Source organism: Caretta caretta, chromosome 2 (assembly GCF_965140235.1).
Source record: "Caretta caretta isolate rCarCar2 chromosome 2, rCarCar1.hap1, whole genome shotgun sequence".
Classification (NCBI taxonomy): Eukaryota; Metazoa; Chordata; order Testudines; family Cheloniidae; genus Caretta; species Caretta caretta.
This window is the reverse complement of record NC_134207.1, coordinates 68,332,053-68,354,104: the sequence shown is the minus strand read 5'-3', so window position 1 is coordinate 68,354,104 and position 22,052 is coordinate 68,332,053. Positions and strand designations below refer to the sequence as shown.

General features: G+C 44.1%; 1 protein-coding gene across 2 annotated transcripts in view; it reads right to left on the bottom strand.

The window, feature by feature from the left end:
* Nucleotides 1-19,709, bottom strand: part of LOC125632473 (epidermal retinol dehydrogenase 2) — a 32,729-nt gene extending 13,020 nt beyond the window's left edge. Inside the window, exons 1-3 of one of the 2 annotated variants that reach the window (XM_048840722.2) lie at nt 19,314-19,709; nt 11,850-12,193; nt 367-498 (exon numbers count right to left, since the gene is read on the bottom strand). In XM_048840722.2, the coding sequence (XP_048696679.1) occupies nt 367-498; nt 11,850-12,170 (453 nt within the window). In that variant the 5' untranslated portion in view covers nt 12,171-12,193; nt 19,314-19,709. Of the gene's footprint in view, nt 1-366; nt 499-11,849; nt 12,194-18,966; nt 19,277-19,313 lie in introns of those variants that run through there. The other variant, XM_048840723.2, reaches the window with a different exon arrangement.
* Between the last annotated feature and the right edge of the window lie 2,343 nt (nt 19,710-22,052).

The following is a 22,052-nucleotide window of genomic DNA, read 5'->3' as shown; positions in this document are numbered from 1 at the left end:
CAAGGGCTATAGCACCAAACTGCCCACAATAACAGTACTTTTCAGCTTTACATTTCCCAGAAGTCTCTCTTAATATCAGAGAACCAATACTAAGGGAGTCGCATAGTTTATTGCTTCTTTAGGCAGAAGTGATTGCCCACACAAGGGGCTAAACATATCCCTTAACTCTCTCCCACAAGCTTTCTGGGGGCCACCCTCTATTTCTGGAATTCACAAACAAATGTCATCGAGTTGCGTGTAGGGCCTCACAAGCTCACCCAGTTAAACAGCAATTATATAAGCAATTTCCCCGCTCATTTCCAAAACAGACTTAAGTGCCAACATTCTTTCACAGTTCCCTATAAAAAAAGGATATCTATATATTACCCAGAAGTGTGCCATGGTGTTCACCTCCATGGTTTTCTCCACAAGTGAATCTGGGCAATCAATGAACTTCTTTCCAGTTACAATACCAGCATTGTTGATTAGGATACTAACATCACCAACTTCTTTTTTAACCTAAAGGAAGGCAACCAAATCAAGATGTTATTCCAGGCCAAAAGAAAGAGTATGTTTAGTTATTCGTTTATATTACAGGAAGTTGCAACATTGCTAATTTTACAATGCTAGACAGTGAGAAAGTAGTTCATAACACCAAAGTCTTTTCACTCTGCAACTTTTTCCTTTAGTCAAGTGTTAGAACTCTGCAGACAACAACTTTACAGGTCTGTAATTTAAATGTGACCTGCTAAGGGGAATTATTGGGATTTAATAAAAAGCCACCCACACTTTATATACCATAAAGGTGGCAGGAAGAACATGATGCCAGGAGAGTTAGTGTAAATGGTCATCACAAAAAGCCAATGAGTTTTGGAGGAAGAGGGGAAGTTTTCAGTCAGACTTCACTGAAGCTAAACAAAATTTGAATATATTGTCATATTCAATACCTTCAATTAAGGTGTTAATGAGCTCACAGACAGACATATTTAACCTCCCCAGAGACAATGAGGCCCTGATAAGCCTCTTAAGGTATGTCAACACAGCAAAGAAAAAGCCATGGCTGACCCGTGACAACAGACTTGGGCTCGCAGGGCTTGGGCTGCCCAAGTCCGGAAGTCTACACAGCAGTGAAACAGCCCTGCAGCCTGAGCCTGAGCCGGCTAGCACGGGCCAACTATGAGTTTTTCTTTGTTGTGTAGACCTACCCTTAGGGCTTGCAGATGGTGGGGCATAAGGACTCCCCAACAAACCTTTTAAGGATTGTGTAGGAGGAGATAGGAGAATCCTCTGTGGCTTCTCCAAAGATCACAAGATTTTTCTTGGTCTTCTAAAGATGTTTGTGTAACTAACATTCTTGAAAGGTAATGAGATAGTTATGGCAGTTTCCTGCAATATCTTGGTCAAATCCTTACTGAATTAAGGCCTTGTCTACACTACAAGTTTTGTCAGCAAAAGCTGTCTTTTGCTTACAAAACAGGGGAAGTGTACGCACTACAGAGCTCCTTTTTGCGGTAAAACTCCGCTATTTTGCGGACAAAACTATCTCAACGAGAGGCGTAAAGCTTTTTGAGGCAAAAATGAAAGTGACAAAGCGTCAGTGTAGGCACTGCTGCACGTTACCTTGACGTAACTGGCTTCCTCCAGTATCCCATAATGCCTGCCATGACCGCTCTGCTCACTGTTTTGATCTCTGCTGCCCTGCAGGCATGAGCCCCTCAACTTTCAAGCTCCAGGAAGTATGGCACAGCTGAGTGTGCTGCTCCATTCAAATCGTTAAAGGTGGAGTGCTCCTGTTCTGCCCTGCACTAGGCACACAGCTGCAGGCCGACTGCTGCTGCAGGGAGCAGGCCCTGGATGACTGCTGTACTGCTTTGACATTCCTCAGCATGGAGAGCTCACAGAGCTGCTCAGGATGTGGCTCCTGGCAGCTGAAGAGGCTGTGGGAGAACTCGGAGTGAATCACAGAACTATAGGCAGGCAGGCAGAGAGGGGAAAGAGAGAAACTGCTGTGCCATGCAAAGCTGGGGGCTGATGTGTATGGGGGTGTCCCCCACTCCCTACCACAGGATAGGTTGGTCAGCCTGCTGTCTGAACTTAAACAGCCAGCATGCCGATACACACTCTCCCGCAACATACACAGATTTCTGTCTCTCCCCTGCTCACGCCACTCTCCTCTCCCTCCCCCACACTTTAGCTGAAAAAGCAGCTGACAGTCTACTAGGATGCCCATGGAATGACGGGATTGAGAAACCTGCATCATGTGATGCTGTACCTGCCCCATGAGGCATTGTAAACCCTTCCCAAAGCACCCCAGTTTCACAGTGGGATAGCTACCCACAGTGAAGTGCTCTCTGTGTTATTGCAAGAGCTGCTAGAGTGGATGCACTCTGCTGACACAAGGAGCATAGTGTGGACATGCAATAACGGTTTAATTAAAGCGGCACAACTTTTGCCGACAAAACTTTGTACTGTAGACAAGACCTAAGTTTAAGTATTTTAGGAGTTCACTGTATTAAAAAATGCAAATGTTTACGTATTATTGTGGGATTGTATAGAACTTCTTTAGGAGGAAGACAGGATTAATACAATCTTTGGGAAGTACTGTGAGCTTCAAAAGACTGCCTTGAACAATGTAGGGGTGACAATATGTGTGAAGTAGAATTCTTTGGAGAAGAAGGTTGCAAATTCCCACTTCTGTACTCAGCCTTTGAAGCTTCCTGGAGGGCCCTGATCACCTGTTACATGAAAAAAACAATGAGGAATCCTTGTGGCACCTTAGAGACCAACACATTTATTTGGGCATAAGCTTTCATGGGCTAGAACCCACTTCATCAGATGCATGGAGTGGAAAATACAGGAGCAGGTATAAATACATGAAAAGATGGGAGTTGCCTTACCAAGTGGGAGGTCAGTCTAACTAGACAATTCAATTAACAGTAGGATACCAAGGGAGGAAAAATAACTTGTAGTGGTAATGAGAGTGGCCCATTTCAAACAGTTGACAAGAAGGTGTGAGTAACAGTAGCAGAAGTTAGTATCCTACTGCTAATTGAATGGTCTCATTAGACGGACCTCCCACTTGATAACGCAACTCCCATCTTTTCATGTATTTATACCTGCTCCTGTATTTTTCACTCTGTGCATCTGATGAAGTGGGTTCTAGAGCCCACAAAATCTTATGCCCAAATAAATGTTGTTTATTGTTGTCTTTGTTGTTTTTGCTTATACAGATTAACACGGCTTCCCCTCTGAAACCTGTTAGATGAAGACAGCTAAAAAACAAAAAAAAGACAGACCCCTAACAAAAAGGAGTAAATGACACTCTTTGGAGTTCTCCTTCTGAGCAAAAGGATTGATGAACTGAGCGCTACAAGAAAACTCCTGGGTGGGGTTTGAAGGACTGGTCACCAGCCAGAGCCCTTGTTGGAGTCAGGAGTGATTTCTGGGTAAGCTTACTAGCATGCATACATATTCTTTTATTGTTTTGAATAGGCTTTCTCTGAAATGTTTAAGAATAAAGATGCTTGCTTAGAAAGAGCTGTGTGGAAGCCTAACTGTGGCAGTTACCTTGTTTACCATCTCAGAGGAGAAAAGTCAAGTACGCTGGCTTAAGCAGCCTGGCTTTATTGGGGTGGTGAGGAAGGAAGGGGGTCACAGTAGAGGCAGGGAGCTGTGCAATCTGGAAATAACCTGGTCAGGAAGGAGAGAGACATGGGTTTCTGCCCAAGAAAGGTGATGGCTGATGAACCAAGAACCTAGTATGGTGCTCTTGCTAGACCATGAGGGGGAATATAGAGGTCACCGCCCTGAACTGTGACAGGTAATATAGTCAAATTACTGATGTGGCTGCAACTGTAACTTCATTTTGACTGCAAGTTAAAGAGACTCATTCTGTGTTGTGCACTTTCTATTATCCTTATATACACACTTGATAAAATAATGTGGACACCTGACTGTTGACAGTTTAAGTGCTAAAATACAAGCTGTAAATCACACAAGCTACGCATGCTCAGTTTAGACAGCTTATTTGTACATTAGCAATTTCATGTGTAATTTTTGTGGATCCCTTATTTATAAGTCTAGTGTATTTGCTTTATAATTTTTTTCTTTTATCCTTTCATGTGCTAGAAGTTGCTGCAGGGTAATTGTGTACCTTCAATAAAGAATGTAAAAGGAGGTAAGCATTCTATTTATAAAATAGAATTTAACTTAGTTGATTCTCTGCACAAAAATTAAGAAATCATTTTAATTTTAGCAAGTCCAATGCTTGATAACTACCATTATAATACTAACTTATGAGAAACTGGCATATTTGCCAGGGAGTATGAAGGAGGAGGTAGCTGGGTTTTTTTTTTTTTTTTTTTTTTTTGTATAGAAGAAATTGTCAAAGTGTAGTTCTGTATTTATTAGTCACTTCCAGATTGAGCGTGCTCATCTTACAAGTGGAAGATGCCTGTTTAGTTGCCTGTAAACGCAACCTGGCAACTAAAAATACAAATATGAATGTTTTCTACAAAGGGACAGGATAAAGAAAGTTGAATAAAAGGTCTTAGAACAGTTCTTAAAATAAGTAGTACATAGTTTATATGTACATAGTGCTCAGATAATGTAATCTTGAAGTTAAAGCTTATGTTACTGGAGATAGTCAAAGGAGTACAAAGTACGTTATAGATAGAGATGGGATTACACTCACACGTGTACAGTGTCCTTTTCAGGCAATACCCCTCCCAAACTGCTTCCTTGAGAAGAAGTCTGCCAAATTTGGCAGTTCCCTTGGATCCATGGGAGGACAGGGCTATCCACATGGAGATCTTGTATCCCTGTAATAAATCACTGAAATCACTGCAATTGGCTCTATAGATTATGTTAATCAACTCCCATGTAGCACCACTATTTGGCCCAGAATCCTCCTTCAGGAATGGGCAGTGGCCAACACACTTCAATCCCCCTGAGTCCATTCCAGCTGAGCACCATCCAACACACCAGGCTCTCACATGCTTAGTCATTATTTATACAGTAGCATAGATATGCATGATGCTTTACAAAGCCCAGTCAATGACAAGATTTTAAGATTCTGTTGAAATTGAATAGTCTGATCATTGGCAGACACTTCAGACAGGCTGCATTTAAAACAAACTATTTTGAACTTATTCAGCCACCTATGGCAAGCTAGTTTGGATTGCTCATGTACAATATTGACCATGAAATTCCATGTGTAATAAATCGCAGATACACAAAGTTGCTTTTTTACAATGGCAGAATCAAGATATCTAAGTTTTAGTTCTGCGTCTGACACTTATGTGTAATCCTTTGTAGCAATGAGGTTCTGCAGCATTGGTGGGGCTAATTTAGCTACATAGCAAAAGTGTATATCCTGCTATATGTACAGTGAGTCTTCTGCATATACTCTGGTCTCAGTCTTTGCTCACATTACAAGAGCCACTAGAGTCCATGAGAAATGGTGTTCCTATGTTGTCTAGTCAAGTAGTTCCTGATCACATATTTTCAGTTTTTCCTTGAGACTCACAACTATGGTGGGTTTTTTTTAAAACTAGAACCTTTCATGTTAAGAGAATGTAAAGATTACACGGTTATGCATTTAAGAATTCAGGTGGCATATGCAACATCTAGTAACAGATTAACTAGTGGAATGGAGAGAAATGGAGTGGAATGGAGAGAAAGATTTACCATGCAAGTCCTCTCCATTATCTTACATTCCTGAGGCTATTAAGGAGATTGAGAAACAGACCTGGTAAACAGATTAGGAAAAAAAAACAAAAGGAGGAGCTGGAAAAGGTTATAAAGCAAAGAGACTCATAAAAGGGACTAGATAGAGGGGACGTTTGAGGAAATGTATAAATAAAATGGACAAGACAATGCCTCTCTCCACTCTGACCACTTTGCTTTTTGTTTTCTCCCCCACCTGTGTCATTTAGGACTGTAAACTCTTTGAAGCATGCACCACTTCTTCCTCTATTTGCACAATCACTACTATACTGCATACTACTACTATAATACTAAAAACAATTAACAATGGCAGGTGTGTTGAGAATTTCGCAGAGAAGTGTATGTAAGTTTTTCCTATGGCAGCGTGGGGTGGGAGGGAGGAGAAAGAACCTAATTGCTTCTGTATAACAAAATTTTCCTCAGGTATTTGTAGGCAAGGTTAATAATTAGAAGTAACTTGTTAAATGTAGAGTAGGCTTTACTATATTTATCCAATCCCCACCAATCTGAGGATTTGGCCTATTAGTAAGGGTGGGAAAAAGTGCGTATAAGCACACAGGTGCGGCTGTGATTTCCTCTCTTTTGTTTTTTGTTGTAATAAGACCATTGTCCCAGCCTGAAATCCAGCAGAAGGATCCTGGCACCTAAAAGATGGTACGGGAAGACCTTTTTTGCTAGCTTCTGAATTAATTTGCTTAAACCTGTAGTTTGCTTACACTGGTTTTCAAACTGGTATTGTAACTATTCTAGTTAGGGATCATAAGGTCTGAGGGCTTTCTCTGCAACCATGTTAGGACAGCAGGAGCCATGAGCTAAAAAGCAGAAAAAGTCACATCCTCACATTCCCGCTAAGTTACATTAAAACAATGAAATATCAGGCTGTTAAGAAGGCGTTCCTGTCCTAATAGTACCCACCATCACCAGATAAAGAAATAGATCTTAAGATGTTTAAAAAGACAACTTTGTCTGATTGTATTCTGTCTGGCAAGGAATCATCTATCAAGAGTTGTGATGGTGAAATCTATACTTCTTGAACCAAACTTACCCCTCCACCTTAGTAGATTTAAATCTTGCAAAATTAGTTATGCAACAGACAAACAATGAAAGAACTGGACAGAAACCATACAGAGACATGCTGGACAGCAGGAAGTGCTACAGGGCAGGCACACCCTTTGACACAGCATACAACACTTTGTAGCAGTATAACTACATCGACCATACCAGTATGGTTAAAGTAGTACAACTTGTATTTTTAGGCAACCCTGTAGAACAGGAAGGTTAGATACTGGGTAACGGGGCAGCAGTTTGAGAAGTCTTTAACATCAAACAATGGCTTCTTTCAAACTGGTCAGACTAAAGCCAACCTGAGCTGAGAAGGAACCAGAATTTACCAATGTACCTTGCCAAACGGCCACAATAATACGTCAGCAGCCCTCCATCAGCTCCCCACAACCCACTCCCAGCACCTCCCACCCACCAACAGCCCCACCGATCAGCACCCCTCCCCCATCAGCTGTTTCGTTGGGTGCAGGAGGCTCTGGGAGGGAGTGGGGAGGAACGAGGGCATGACAGGCTCGGGGAGAGGGCGGGAAGGGGTGGAGTGGAGGCAGGGCCCGTGACAGAGCCAGGGGCACTGTTCCCTCTAAGCTGTGCGCGTGCACACAGATCCTAAACACCGCACGCACAAAAATTTGCACAGAAGAAATTTTTTTGCACACAGGGCCTTTAAAAAATTAGAGGGAACACTGGCCAGGGGTTGAGCAGTGAGCACCCAATGGCACACTGGAAAGTTGGTGCCTATAGCTCCAGCCCCAGAGTCGGTGCTTATACAAGGAGCCGCATATTAACGTCTGAAGAGCCGCATGTGGCTCCGAAGCCACAGGTTGGCCACCCTGGACTAAAGGATATTTTAAGGCAAGTAGCAGCTTCCCCACAAAGGAGGTGTCAGTCCCATTTAGTAGGTCACTATTATGTTTTTAACCACACCAAAAGGGCACGGGTCAGAGTCACAGGTTATGACCCCAACTACTACTTGTGTGAATAGACCAAGTTCTTGGAAAGAGGGTGCTGTGTGTTTGGCCCTGCGCTTGGTTTCTGATTATTTGGTGATCTCTTCCCTGCCCAAGAAGAGTGTCAGATAACAGTCAGAAAGCAAAGAAAAATTGGCAAATTGACCACCTTGTTTACAGATGGCTCTTCTCACGAAAGCTTATGCTCAAATAAATTTGTTAGTCTCTAAGGTGTCACAAGTCCTCCTTTTCTTTTTGAGGATAGACTAACACGGCTGCTACTCTGAAACCTTTAAAAAGTTAATGTCAGTTTGTTTAACCCAGCTGACACAAGCCATCCTTGGTTTGCTTTTTTGTTCTTTTGTGGAGTAGGATGAAGAAAGCCTTGGTCCTTTCTCTCAGGTATAAAAATGGCCACTCCATTTCAGACTCATCCTTTCTGGGTGTGTGGCAAGTAGATGGGGGGAAGCAAAGAGATGAGGTGAGCTGACTTTGCAGGACCTGTTGGTTTCTGGGACCGCTAGACCAAGTAAGGTAATATGTCAACAGCGAATGGTGAAGGACTTATTGATTACAGATCTTACACTGATCAGCATGAGGCTGTGGTCCAGGGTGTTTGTACCACACTTCATCTGACCAGTTAATCGTTTTTCTGGATGCATGCTTCCATTTTCTCAGTTATTCCTTCCTATTTATGCCTTGTATTGGGGAGGAATGCAGAGAAGTGGTTCTAACTGGCACTGGCAGAAGTCTAGTGGAGTGACAGATTCACAGGAAGCAGCAGCAAGGCTCCTTAATGCCTCAGAGAATTCAGTTAAAGAGCTTTTCGTTAAAAAAAAAAAAAAAATTTAAATGGTGTCAGATGCCTACAGTACAGCAAGTCTGAGACACCCATTACACAGCAACAGCACAGCGTTCCCTGTAAGCTGCGCGACCGCCTGTTCAGCCTAGTTGGCTGGACTTGGAACCCTATTTTTTAAAATAAGCACAGGCATTAGACTGTTGGAAGAAGGTTGGTCTTAAAGTAGCCTGTCAACAGATGTAATTCTGGTACCCAGCAATGAAATACGGACCTCGCTCTGCTTCCTCTTGGGTTGGGAGGGCCAGAACAGTAGGAGATAATGCAGGTGGAGTGGGTTGTTTTCTGAGTCAGAGTTTCAAACCTGATTCTTAGCAGCAGGGGATGGCCCTACTCTACTTTCTACTGGGTGGGCCCTGCTCCCCTGTTGGGTACTTCATTGGTGGAGAGAGGACTGTTTAAAGCTATAGCTGCTTTAATAGTCAGCCTTCCCTTTGTGTGATTTCTGCAAGGAGAGATCATAAAAGGCCCTGAAGTTTCAGTCTTTATACTGACACAGCTGTTTTTTTTCTGGTTCCCAAGGTAGGGGTGGATTGTATCCTTTGTGCTGTTGCTCATAGGAGAGAAGCCTTTCTAGTGTTCTTCATTAGCAGTCAAGCTGAAGCAGAACTGAATCTTGGCAGTTTCACCGCTTCCTACTGCAGGGGTTCTCAAACTTCATTGCACTGCAACCCCCTTCTGACAACAAAAATTACTACATGACCCCAGGAGGGGGGACCGAAGCTTGAGTCCACCTGATTCTCCCTGCCCCGGGTGGGGGAGCCGGAGCCAAAGCCCGAGCCTCACTTCCCTGGGTGGGGAAGGGATCAAAGCTGAAGCCCAAGGGCTTCAACCTCAGCCGGGGGCCTGTAACCTGAGCCCTGCTGCCCAGGGCTGAATCTCTCAGGCTTCAGGTCGGACCCCAGATGGTGGGGCTCGGACTTCAGCCCCGAGCCCCAGCAAGTCTCAGTCAGCCGTGGCAACCTCATTAAAGTGGGGTAGCGACCCACTTTGGGGTCCCGACCCACAGTTTGAGAACTGCTGTCCTAGAGGGTTCCCATCTGCAGAAACGGATGAAATAGGCAGCAGATTTAAGACAAATAAAAGGAAGTATTTGTTCACACAAAGAGGTGTCAACCTGGAGAACTTGTTGCCAGGGGATGTTGTGAAGGCCAAAAGTGTAACTGGGTTTTAAAAAAAAAAAAGTGAATACGTTCATGGAGGATCTCTTCACCAATGACTTTTACCCAAGATGGTCAGGGATGCAACCCCATGCTCTGGATGTCCCTAAGTCTTTGACTGCCAGATGCTGGGACAGGATGACAGGGAATGGATCATTCGATAATTGCCCTGATCTATTCATTCCCTCTGAAGCACCTGACATTGGCCACTGTCAGAAGACAGGATACTGGACCTTTGGTCTGACCCAGTGTGGTCATTCTTATGTTCTTAAGTCAGGCTGTCACCTCCCTCTCCATGCTACCTGTGTACAATGGAGACAATGAGATCAAAGGAGTCTTCCTGTTCTTAGTTCTGGTGCCACAGTAGCCCCCAGCATCCAGGAGGATCAGTTACAGGAAGAACCCTGCTCAGTCCCTGAAGCCCTAGGGTGAAGGATATTTAGCTACTCTGCAGGCACAGCCGAAGTGCAGTTCAGCCAACATGTAGGAGCTACGAGATAAAGAAGCATGCTCGTTGCAAACAGGCTCTTCTGAAAGTAATACTGGTGGCCTCAAAGGAGCCTCTACTTATCATATGGAGGCTTCCAACTGGTAGAGGCTTATAACTTAGCCAAGTTTGGACAGATTTTCACCAACCACAAAAAAAAAACTCAACATGTAGCCAACCTTCTTGCCAAACTGAGTCCCACAGGTGCTAGAGCTTCTCAAATCAACTTTTTAAAAAAGTTTAACATGGATAAAACAATTAGTTCCCTCTTCGTTCCCAGAAAGAGCTGAACTATTTTAGCTGAAACTTTCAAAAAATTTAGCCTGAAGCAGACTCAGAATTTTCAGCCCAGAAGGCAGGTTTAACAGCATTTTAAGCAGCAGAAAACAGGTTTTTATAATGGAAAGGATGTTAAGCAATCTTAACTCTCGGCATTAGTACCAACTCTACATGTAATTGCTGACAGTGTACTTGCTTTGTAGGAACGAATTCTCTTTAGGAGGGAAAGACTGCAATATTTAAGCCTCTGATATATTTGATCAAAGCATATCTATGAAGTCCTTGAAAATCTCAAAAAAAAAAAAAAAAAAAAAAAAGGAGTACTTGTGGCACCTTACAGACTAACCAATTTATTTGAGCATAAGCTTTCGTGAGCTACAGCTCACTTCATCGGATGCATACTGTGGAAAATACAGAAGATGCTTTTATACATACAACCATGAAAAAATGGGTGTTCACCACTACAAAAGGTTCTCTCCCCCCACCCCACTCTCCTGCTGGTAATAGCTTATCTAAAGTGATCATTCTCCTTACAATGGATGGGCTATCACCAGCAGGAGAGTGAATTTGTGTGGGGGGGTGGAGGGTGAGAAAACCTGGATTTGTGCTGGAAATGGCCCAACCTGATGATCACTTTAGATAAGCTATTACCAGCAGGACAGTGGGGTGGGAGGAGGTATTGTTTCATATTCTCTGTGTGTATATAAAGTCTGCTGCAGTTTCCACGGTATGCATCCGATGAAGTGAGCTGTAGCTCACGAAAGCTCATGCTCAAATAAATTGGTTAGTCTCTAAGGTGCCACAAGTACTCCTTTTCTCCTTACAATGTGTATGATAATCAAGGTGGGCCATTTCCAGCACAAATCCAGGGTTTAATCTCACACGTTATTCTAAATTTGTATAAACTGTTAGTCCATTTCAAAAGATATTGCTACTTCTAAGGCTCATTCTTTGCAGTAGTTCAAGCATTAATTGTTGCTTTAACTTAAGTCAGTATATTAATTACACTTCATGTTCAATAAGTGAACTAGTTGGTGAAGAGCTAATCTATTTGAGTTAGGGTCCACTTTGTAGTAGATAATTTTATTAAAAAGGACAATGCTTAAGTGTTTCTCCCACTTTTGGCAGAAGCAGAGGGGCTTGAACAAGCTGATGCTAGAAACTGAAGTGTGTAAAGATAGGTAATGTAGACAGCACTGGATTAATATGGAATGAGTGACTGAGCTCTGGATCCATGACCTCTGTTCAACAACATCTAGGTAAGAGATCAGTGCTTTATGATAAGATAGTATTTTATGGGCTGCTAAAAAAAAAAAAAAACCACCAAACATGAACATGTAATATTTTACCTGATCTGCCACTCTGTAGATCTCTTGCCTTTTGCTGCAGTCACACAAGTATGCATGCACTCTCACGGCTCCATTTTCTCTAGCTAGTTTACTTGTTTCCTTGTTACCTTCTTGATTAATGTCCCAGAGAACAAGGGTGACTCCAAGGCGGGCAAATTTTAATGCTAGAAGTCTTCCAATTCCACTTCCGGCTCCTGTTATAAGTACTATTTCACCAGCAACATTCTTCTTTCGCACAGGAACAAACAACAACACTAGAGATTCCAACAGGAAATATATTGAGAGCACCAGGACTTTGAGTGTTTCCAGGAAGAAGTTCATCTTGGAGAATATTTTTCAGATACCTGCCAATGATGAATATTTACCATTTAGAACAAACCAGCAACAGTGAAACTTCAAATATTTTAGAGTTTAAAAAAATATTGCTAAATATATCCCCTCTATGAATAATATAACAGTGGAAACTATTAAAGAATAATAGGTAGGGCCCTACCAAATTCATGATCCATTCTGGTCAATTTAATGGCCATAGGATTTGAAAATTGGCAAATTTCATATTTTCAGATCTTTAAATCTGAAATTTCACAGTGTTGTAACTGTGGGGGTCCCGACCCAACACAGAGCACGTGGGGGTTGCAAACCTGTTGTAGGGGGGGGTCGGGGGATTGCTATCCTCACTTCTGTGTTGCCTTTGAAGCTGGGCTCTGAAGGCAGCAGCTGCAGAGCTTCCTGCAGCTGCAGAAGGTTCCCGGAGGTGGGTCTGATCTCCCCCTATCCTGCTGGGAGTGCCCCAGCAAGGGGCAACTGGCCCTGACCAGGTTGGGGAGGGACAGGACTTCCTTTTTCTCTGCACAGCTGCTCTTGCTACCTTTCCTGGTTACAGAAAGTTCTGCATCCCACACCCACTTTCTGCCTTGAGAGATCTGCAGCTGCGGGGCGGAGGTCACAGTGCAGTGTGTGTGTGCCCCATCCTCCCAGATGCAATTATTAGCTTGTTTCAATTAAAATAAAGAAAGGTCATGTGAACTTGACAGGATTAATTGATTGACACTTTACAGCAGCAAATAACACTCATGGCCCAACTGCCTGATTGGTAGATATGGGCATTTGAGACAGTTTTGTAGGGTAGCGATCTCAATTGGCAGCCTCAAACTTGAGAGCCACTGTCTTAAGTTAACAAAAGCAAATGGAAAAAAAAAAAAAAAGTAGTAGTTCTGGTTTCTAATGTCATCAATGGAGCATTCAGCAACTGTGTCTTTCTTCATTCCCGGTCACTGTGCTGAAACACCTGTCCATGTTTAGACACGGCTCTCTCTGCATCCACAGAGTTCACTGGAATTGTCAGACAGTGCCAAGCTAGCCTTGCGAGGTGGGGGATTCTGCCTTCCACTGAGTTCCAAACTACAGTCCACTTCTTTCGCAATATTTTTGTAAGCAGGAATCTCCAGCCTATAATACTTGTCAAAGCCAGGAATTGTAGTAAGCAAGGTTAAATCCATCAACAGGTGCATTTGTGCAGGGTGTGACGAAGCGGGACTGTTCTTAATGTTTCCTCTGAATATTGAGGGGGTGCCTCAGTTTCCCCTATGCAGTTCTTAAGTATCTAGGTGGTGGGATAAGGGTGTATGATCGTTGCAGAGCCCTAGAGGGAAGGTTGTGTCCAGACCCCTGCACACAGAGAATGGCCAACACACTGTTTCCTGGCAACTGATGGCCTGGGCCCTTCCTCCCTGCAAGGTGAGAGCTAAAGGGTTGGAGAACAAAGGAATCAGGTGACCTCCTGGCCTGGGAAAGGGACAAAGACTAGAGGAGGAGGGGCTGGAGAGAGTTTCAGTTTGGGACTGGCTGGGGACATGGAGTGAAGTGCAGACGGGGTTGTCTGGCTCACTGCTCCCCAAAATGGACCCAGCTGTGGAATCCTGTTCTCTGTACCTGCAAGCTCTGTTTTAGACCATGTTCCTGTCGTCTAATAAACCTTCTGTTTTACTGGCTGGCTGAGAGTCACGTCTCACTGCGAAGTTGGGGTGCAGGACCCTCTGGCTTCCCCAGGACCCCGCCTGGGCGGACTCGCTGTGGGAAGCGCACGGAGGGGCAGAGGATGCTGAATGCGCCGAGTTCAGACCCAGGAAGATGGAAGTTGTGTGAGCTGTGTGTCCTGAAGACAGTCTGTTCACAGAAAGGAGACTCCCCCAGAGTCCTGACTGGCTTCGTAGGGAGCAGTTCCAGAGCATTGCCCGGGGACTCCATGACACAGGGTCAAATATATGCTCAGCTTTTAGGAACCCTGCTGCAGGTTGTTGAAACTTTTGAGCCATTTTTGCTGCATTGCTTGACTCTTCCCCGTAGCAGTAGTATTGTCTGAGCTTCTTTGCCATGCAAGAAAATACCTGCTGAGCACTGACATTTAACTCAGCATTGTCCAAGTGATTTTCGTTTGGCTGCACTTCAGCCCAGAACAGTACATCCATTCCTTTGCTGTATGTTTGGTGGATTGCGACATGTTGACTTTTGAACCAAGTGATTAAACCAACCATTGCTGTGGCATTCTTGGCAATGAACTGAACTTTCTCATTCAGCTGAACATTGTTTAGAAGGGTTGAAAGTTCTGTTAAAACCTGCATTTTCATTGTCAGCTCTTCTGAGAGGAACTCAGAGTAGTACTTCAGGTGAACTGCGTGGCATTGTACAGCCCTAAACCCGGAATTCCAGAGAGTAATTAGTGGCTCTGGGGGAATTGCAATAGTTTGTTCCCTGATTTCAGTCATGTTTGCAATGTGCTGCCTGTATTGAAGTTTGCAGCTAGGGCAGTGTTTTAAAGATCTCTTTAACGTAGCTGACCAGTTTATCAACTTTACTGAACTTGCATCTCCACAGTTCATTGACAAGAGAAATTATATGTGCATTACATGTAATATGGACAGCATTTGGCATTACACCTTGGAGAACAGATTTGAGAGATTTTATCTTGCAAGTTGCATTGTGACTTATGAAAGCAGATACTTTGTCAAAGTTTGCACCATATTTTGAAATGATTTTAATTATCGTTTGAGAAACTGTAGTGTAGTTAACAGCCTCCAAGTAAATGCAATTGGTGAGAACTGTTCTTAACTTTCCTGTCTGTACATCTTTGGCCCTATCAGAAATAAAATCAAACAGAACATGCAGTACTTAGTTGTCTTGTATCATCCAAAATCATTGCGAAAGACTCACATGAGTTAATTTGAGACTTCATCTACTCAAAAGTGTAGCAAAAACCTGTGAAAGGTAGTTCTGTCGTAGCTTAGTTATAGTTGGTAAGCAACCGGCATTTTGTACATTCCACTAAATGAACTCATGCAGCTTTGGGTGATCAAGTTTTTTCAACGGTATATTAGCACTTGCAAATGCATCCACAAGTACCATTCTAGCTAAATGACGGGTCTCAGAACTCTGTCATCTTCTTAAAAAGAGATGAAATTGTTTTTTGTATTTGTAACTTTTTGTTTATTAGCCATGCACTATCCACAGCCCTCTTTCTGCTTCAATAGGTTTCCGAGTCTATGTGGCGCTGAACCCTTGCTCGATGTGCGTGATCCAAGAAAACATTGCAACTTCTACAACTTTATCATCTCTGCTGGCTTTTTGCAGATGAGCTACAATGTAAAAACTGTTTGTACCCTTTACAATGTATAACCAAACAAAACCCTTCCTTAAAATTAAAAGGTCTACTTGTGTGTTAACCAAAAATGCAGTCCAAATACTGTTTTACCTTCCTCAGGTGAAGGTTCAGCGTACTGGGGTCCAGAGTTCAACTTTCAGTACTAAGAATATGTTTTTAAATTTGGGACACTCCTCATTTGTGTGGCAAGTGCATATAATTTACCTTAGTTCCAGACTGCATGTATATTAGAAACTAGGTAGAGGTTCCTTTGAGAAATTGGACCATGACGTTGGTGTACCCAAAATACAAAGCTTTCCAGAGTCCTACATAACCATGCCCCCCGGCCAAAAAAAAATAAAGTACTTCATTTATTGTACACTGCTATGTATACAGACAATAGTGGTACACAAATAGCGACTGATAAAACTACTTGGATTCTTGATTCTTTGAGCAAAGTTCAGTAAAATTTAGCGAGTTGGTGCTCTCAGATTACTACTACTGCCATATTTTCATGAAGGCACAAGCAGTTACTTTCCTTGGAAGGCATTAGATGGCTACTGAAACAGAGCAAGTCATTTCAGAAAATGTCATTTAAACCAAGACATTAAGTCTCACTTTTTCCAGACCCATTCAGAACTTTCATGTGGAAATATGGATTGCCAAAAAGAACACGGCAGAAATTAGGGAAACAAGTTTAAGCTTCTGACTGGGTATTATGAGCCAGGAAATGAGTAACATAATTACATTTAGTTTACTTTTAAAATAAAAACAATGTGAGAAGACTTGGAATGTTGCAAAATTGTGTACCATAAATATTTCGTTCATTGAACATGAAAGAGAAAACCTCTGTTGTTGTTTCTCAATTACTCATTTTTCTGTTCCATTAACTCCACTGAACACAAATTGTATTTTTTTTTTTTTTTTTTTTTTTTTTTTTTTTTTTTACACAAAACTTTTGATAAGCATAGCTTTCAATTCTCCAAGAATCAGATGGATGATCTTCGCTTTTATAATGTGGTAGAAAGATAGCAGGGTGGTGTTTTTATGGTTTTTTTTAAAGAATGTGGTATTTAAATTTTGTAACCTTAATGGAGGTTTCTGATGTCACATCATTTACAGAAGCAAACATATATTTTGGCTTGTATGGAATAGATATATACAAGAACCTAAGAAGAGTGATTTCTACCATAGTCACATAGGTTTTTTGATGTTCACTAGACTAATTTAGCAGTTTGAAATAGGTATTTCCTCCAGCACAAATGTTTACATTAACTGCAAGCTTCCTACGTTTGCCACCTTTGAAATCAGGTTAATCATTTAGTTCCCCAAATACACATAGCATCAGCACATAAGAGCTGTGAACACTAAATTTAGGTGAGTCCCAGCCAGTTAATTAGATTATGCATACACCAGAGAATTAGAGAGTTGGTAGCTGAAGGAGCTGGACAGAAGTACATTACGCATAAACTGGTTCAACTGCATCCAAGATGGCTATGCCAATATTGGTTAAAAAGCACAGCACCTTTTGCCCCACTTGTAGAACACCAGTGCTTCTTCCTCAATCCCAACTGCATTGTACTCTAATTACCTAATCCAGGGTTCTTAGCACTAGCTCCAGAAAAAGTGGATTTTGAGATATTTTGGAATGCTGTCCTGGGCCACGGTAGAGAGGACTACTGGAACCAGGTGAGCTAGTTCCCGTTCTACCTGACACTTAAATAGTTCAGGCGCAACAGGTCTTTAGACCCGCTAAATGCAATCCTGACATTGCATGCATGCAATTGCTGGGAGATTTTCTGCCCAGCTGTAAGGCACTATACAAGCATTGCAGGAGTTAGACAGCTGCAAAGAACTGGGAATTTCTCCAGGGGTGATAAGACTGTAGAAACGAAGATCTCCTACCTTTACTGGTATCAAGTAGTTAAAATGTAGCCACCAGAATCCTCTCCCACGGAACCCTTCCCGGCCTCTCATCCCCCACCTTACCCCTCCCTTTCAAAAACACAAGCTGCCAACCTCAAGACTTGTTTCAGAGGAACAGCCGTGTTAGTCTGTATTCGCAAAAAGAAAAGGAGTACTTGTGGCACCTTAGAGACTAACCAATTTATTTGAGCATGAGTTTTCGTGAGCTACAGCTCACTTCATCAGATGTTTACCGTGGAAACTGCAGCAGACTTTATATACACACAGAGAATATGAAACAATACCTCCTCCCACCCCACTGTCCTGCTGGTAATAGCTTATCTAAAGTGATCAACAGGTGGGCCATTTCCAGCACAAACCCAGGTTTTCTCACCCTCCACCCCCCACACAAATTCACTCTCCTGCTGGTGCTAGCCCATCCAAAGTGACAACTCTTTACATAGTCAAGTCGGGCTATCCCCCCCACCCCCATACACACACAAACTCACTCTCCTGCTGGTAATAGCTCATCTAAACTGACCACTCTCCAAGTTTAAATCCAAGTTAAACCAGAACATCTGGGGGGGGGGGGGGGGGGTAGGAAAAAACAAGAGGAAACAGGCTACCTTGCATAATGACTTAGCCACTCCCAGTCTCTATTTAAGCCTAAATTAATAGTATCCAATTTGCAAATGAATTCCAATTCAGCAGTTTCTCGCTGGAGTCTGGATTTGAAGTTTTTTTGTTTTAAGATAGCGACCTTCATGTCTGTGATTGCGTGACCAGAGAGATTGAAGTGTTCTCCGACTGGTTTATGAATGTTATAATTCTTGAATCACAGACATGAAGGTCGCTATCTTAAAACAAAAAAACTTCAAATCCAGACTCCAGCGAGAAACTGCTGAATTGGAATTCATTTGCAAATTGGATACTATTAATTTAGGCTTAAATAGAGACTGGGAGTGGCTAAGTCATTATGCAAGGTAGCCTGTTTCCTCTTGTTTTTTCCTACCCCCCCCCCCCCCCAGATGTTCTGGTTTAACTTGGATTTAAACTTGGAGAGTGGTCAGTTTAGATGAGCTATTACCAGCAGGAGAGTGAGTTTGTGTGTGTATGGGGGTGGGGGGGATAGCCCGACTTGACTATGTAAAGAGTTGTCACTTTGGATGGGCTAGCACCAGCAGGAGAGTGAATTTGTGTGGGGGGGTGGAGGGTGAGAAAACCTGGGTTTGTGCTGGAAATGGCCCACCTGTTGATCACTTTAGATAAGCTATTACCAGCAGGACAGTGGGGTGGGAGGAGGTATTGTTTCATATTCTCTGTGTGTATATAAAGTCTGCTGCAGTTTCCACGGTAAACATCTGATGAAGTGAGCTGTAGCTCACGAAAACTCATGCTCAAATAAATTGGTTAGTCTCTAAGGTGCCACAAGTACTCCTTTTCTTTTTGCGAACCTCAAGACTTGTTTTGCCAGACCAACGCCTCCAACTCTGCAGTGCAAGAAACGCCGGCTAACCCCTCAACAAAGAGCCCACGGTTAGAACTCGCGCTCCCCGAGCAACTCATCACACACACCTTGGGGGGCAGCCGCCTCTCAGCCCGTCTAGACACACAACTCAGGGCCACTAATCCGCATTAAAAAGCGACTCGTCGCCAAGATCCCTCCCCGGCGGGTGCCCCGCACTCCGGGCAGCGCTGGGCCGGCTTCCTTCCTGCAGCCCCAGCCTCTTCTCCCGGCCTGGGCCAGCGCCCTCCCGCCAGCACAGCACAGCAGCCGAGGGGAGCGACACGAGCGAAGGCGCCGGCTGGCGCTAGCGGCAAAGCGGCGCGAGCCCCCGGACACCCACGCGCTGGGACCCCGGAGAGGCGCCTCGCTCCCCCTGCAGCGCCCGCAGGACGGGCAGAGCCGCGGCCCCACTCACCGCGCTGGCAGCTCCCCACTCGGCCTCAAGTGCTAACGCAGATGCCGCAGGCAGCCGGGCCGCTGAACCCCCTCCCTTCCGGCAGCGCTTACGCGGGACGTTCCCCAGGAGCCGGGCTGGGAGCTCACACAGAGGAACTGGGTGGCGACGGGAGGGTTGTAAGGCTGGAAATGGGGCGGGTCCATCGATCGTTATTATTTAGCCATCCCTTCAGCTGGGCCTGGAGCTCGTCACACACAGGGGGGTAGGATCCTGCCCTCCCTTGGGGAGCTTGCATCCTAGGGCGGATTGCACCAGTAGGGCACCCTGCAAATGTCTGGCCGGGGTAGTGTATTAAATTGCTCCCGGTAGGAATGTGCTACGGCTAGCAGTTACCGATCCGTCACGGGTTGTAAGAACCGGCTATTGTGTAAAACGGCTCCCTGCTGTAGCCAGTGCCGACATTTGCGGAGCGCAGCACGGACTAGGATCAGTGTGACAATGGCTCTGGCGCAGTGGTGACCCGGGCGGCGGCGAGACGGCGCTGATGACGAGTTTAATGAATGAGTGTTTTCAGCCCCGCTGCCCAGGCTGACTTCCCGAGGATGACCAGAGATCAGCCTCTTTTTGATATAAGCACCGTGTACAGTTGAAAAAGTTGAGTTTTAGACAGTTTCTTGAGTCTATAGCTACATCACTGCTCCGGGTTCGCCTCGTTTGGACCTTTGTGGGAGGAAATTTCCACCAACCGGAGGACCTGTAAGGGGAGCAGTGAGGCCCTCCCGCCATGCTGCAGAGGGAGACACCATTGACATTATGAACAGGAGTACGGGTGGCCCAGGGCTGCTACTCTGAAACCTGTCACTGACATTATTTTTTATAAATCAAAATGGCACCTTCCTACCTTTCTGTCATTAACTTGCCATACATGCTTCCAGACTACAGTGTAGGGTGGGAGCTTCCAGGTATTAGCGATCCAGTGAACCCCACACATTTAAAAATCATGTGTAGGAGTTGGTAGAGACTTGCCCATCTTCCTATTACATTCTCCATGTTTTTCCCCCAGAGTAAGGGAGGGTGGGGGGAAGAGGAGAAAGGAAGGAGAAGAGGCTTGACAAAATGGATGCTGTAGCTCTCATCTAATCTGTTGTCTGGAGGGCATCACACACTAAATATCACAAGAGTGTTGGCAACACTGGGCAGCACCATGTTCAGGGTATGACTAGGGACTCACTCCAGGGACGGATGTAAGTGATTGGAGTTCCAATATGCTGAGAGAGAGGGAGTGCCAACTGGAAATTAAGCTAAGAAGCTCTGCTAAAGGGACTGTGAAGAGTTCATAAAAGGTCCTCAGGATGAATTAGAAGTAGTAGTAGATGGACACCAGGATGAACTGGCTGAGCAGTGGCCTTCTTCTCACTAAACTACCCAAATTTGGAGCTCCAGATATGTCACAGTTCAGGGCAACTTCTCCTGTATTTCCCCTCAGTGGTCCAGCAAGGACACTCAATCTTAGGCTTCTGGCTCCCCTGCAGTTGCCTCTCCTGGCAGGGAGACCTGTGTCTCATTCCCTTCTGATCAGGGTGTGTCCCAGATGGAAGAGTTCCCTGCTTTCATTGTGTTACTCATAGCAAAGACAGTCTGCTAAACAGACTTGCTTGCTTTCTCATCAGTCTGATAACAGAGTGCTACAGGTATAAGATACCACACGGTTCTTTCTAAGCAAGCCTATTTTATTCTTAAGGTAGAAATCATTACAGAGAAAACATATTAAAAATAAAAGAACCTACATGCTAACAAGCTCCTGACTCTGGCTCTGGTTTCTGACTCCAGCTCTGACCTTTGGTTCTGGTTCTTGACTCCTGCTCCTGGCCCTCTCCCACTCTGTTTCTAACCACTAAGATGTACTGCCAGCATCTGGGCTTCTGACACTTGCTGGACCATACATGGGGAATACAGGTTTCAGAGTAGCAGCCGTGTTTGTCTGTATTCGCAAAAAGAAAAGGAGTACTTGTGGCACCTTAGAGACTAACATATTTATTTGAGCATTTGAGCTTTCATGAGCTACAGCTCACTTCATCGGATACATTCAGTGGAAAATACAGTGGGGAGATGTATATACACAGAGAACATGAAACAATGGGTGTTGCCATACACACTGTAACGAGAGTGATCACTTATGATGAGCTATTACCAGCGGGGGTGGGGGGGTGAGGGGGTGGAGGAGGACGGGGATGACCTTTTGTAGTGATAATCAAGGTGGGCCATTTCCAGCAGTTGACAAGAACATCTGAGGAACAGTGGGGGGTGGAGGGGGGGGGAATAAACATGGGGAAATAGTTTACTTTGTGTAATGACCCATCCACTCCCAGTCTCTATTCAAGCCTAAGTTAATTGTATCCAGTTTGCAAATTAATTCCAATTCAGCAGTCTCTCATTGGAGTCTGGTTTTGAAGTTTTTTTGTTGAAGAATTGCCACTTTTAGGTCTGTAATCGAGTGACCAAAGAGAATGAAGTGTTCTCCAACTGGTTTTTGAATGCTATAATTCTTGACATCTGATTTGTGTCCATTTATTCTTTTACGTAGAGACTGTCCAGTTTGACCAATGTACATGGCAGAGGGGCATTGCTGGCACATGATGGCATATATCACATTGGTGGATGTGCAGGTGAACGAGCCTCTGATAGTGTGGCTTATGTGATTAGGCCCTATGATGGTGTCCCCTGAATAGATATGTGGACACAGTTGGCAACGGGCTT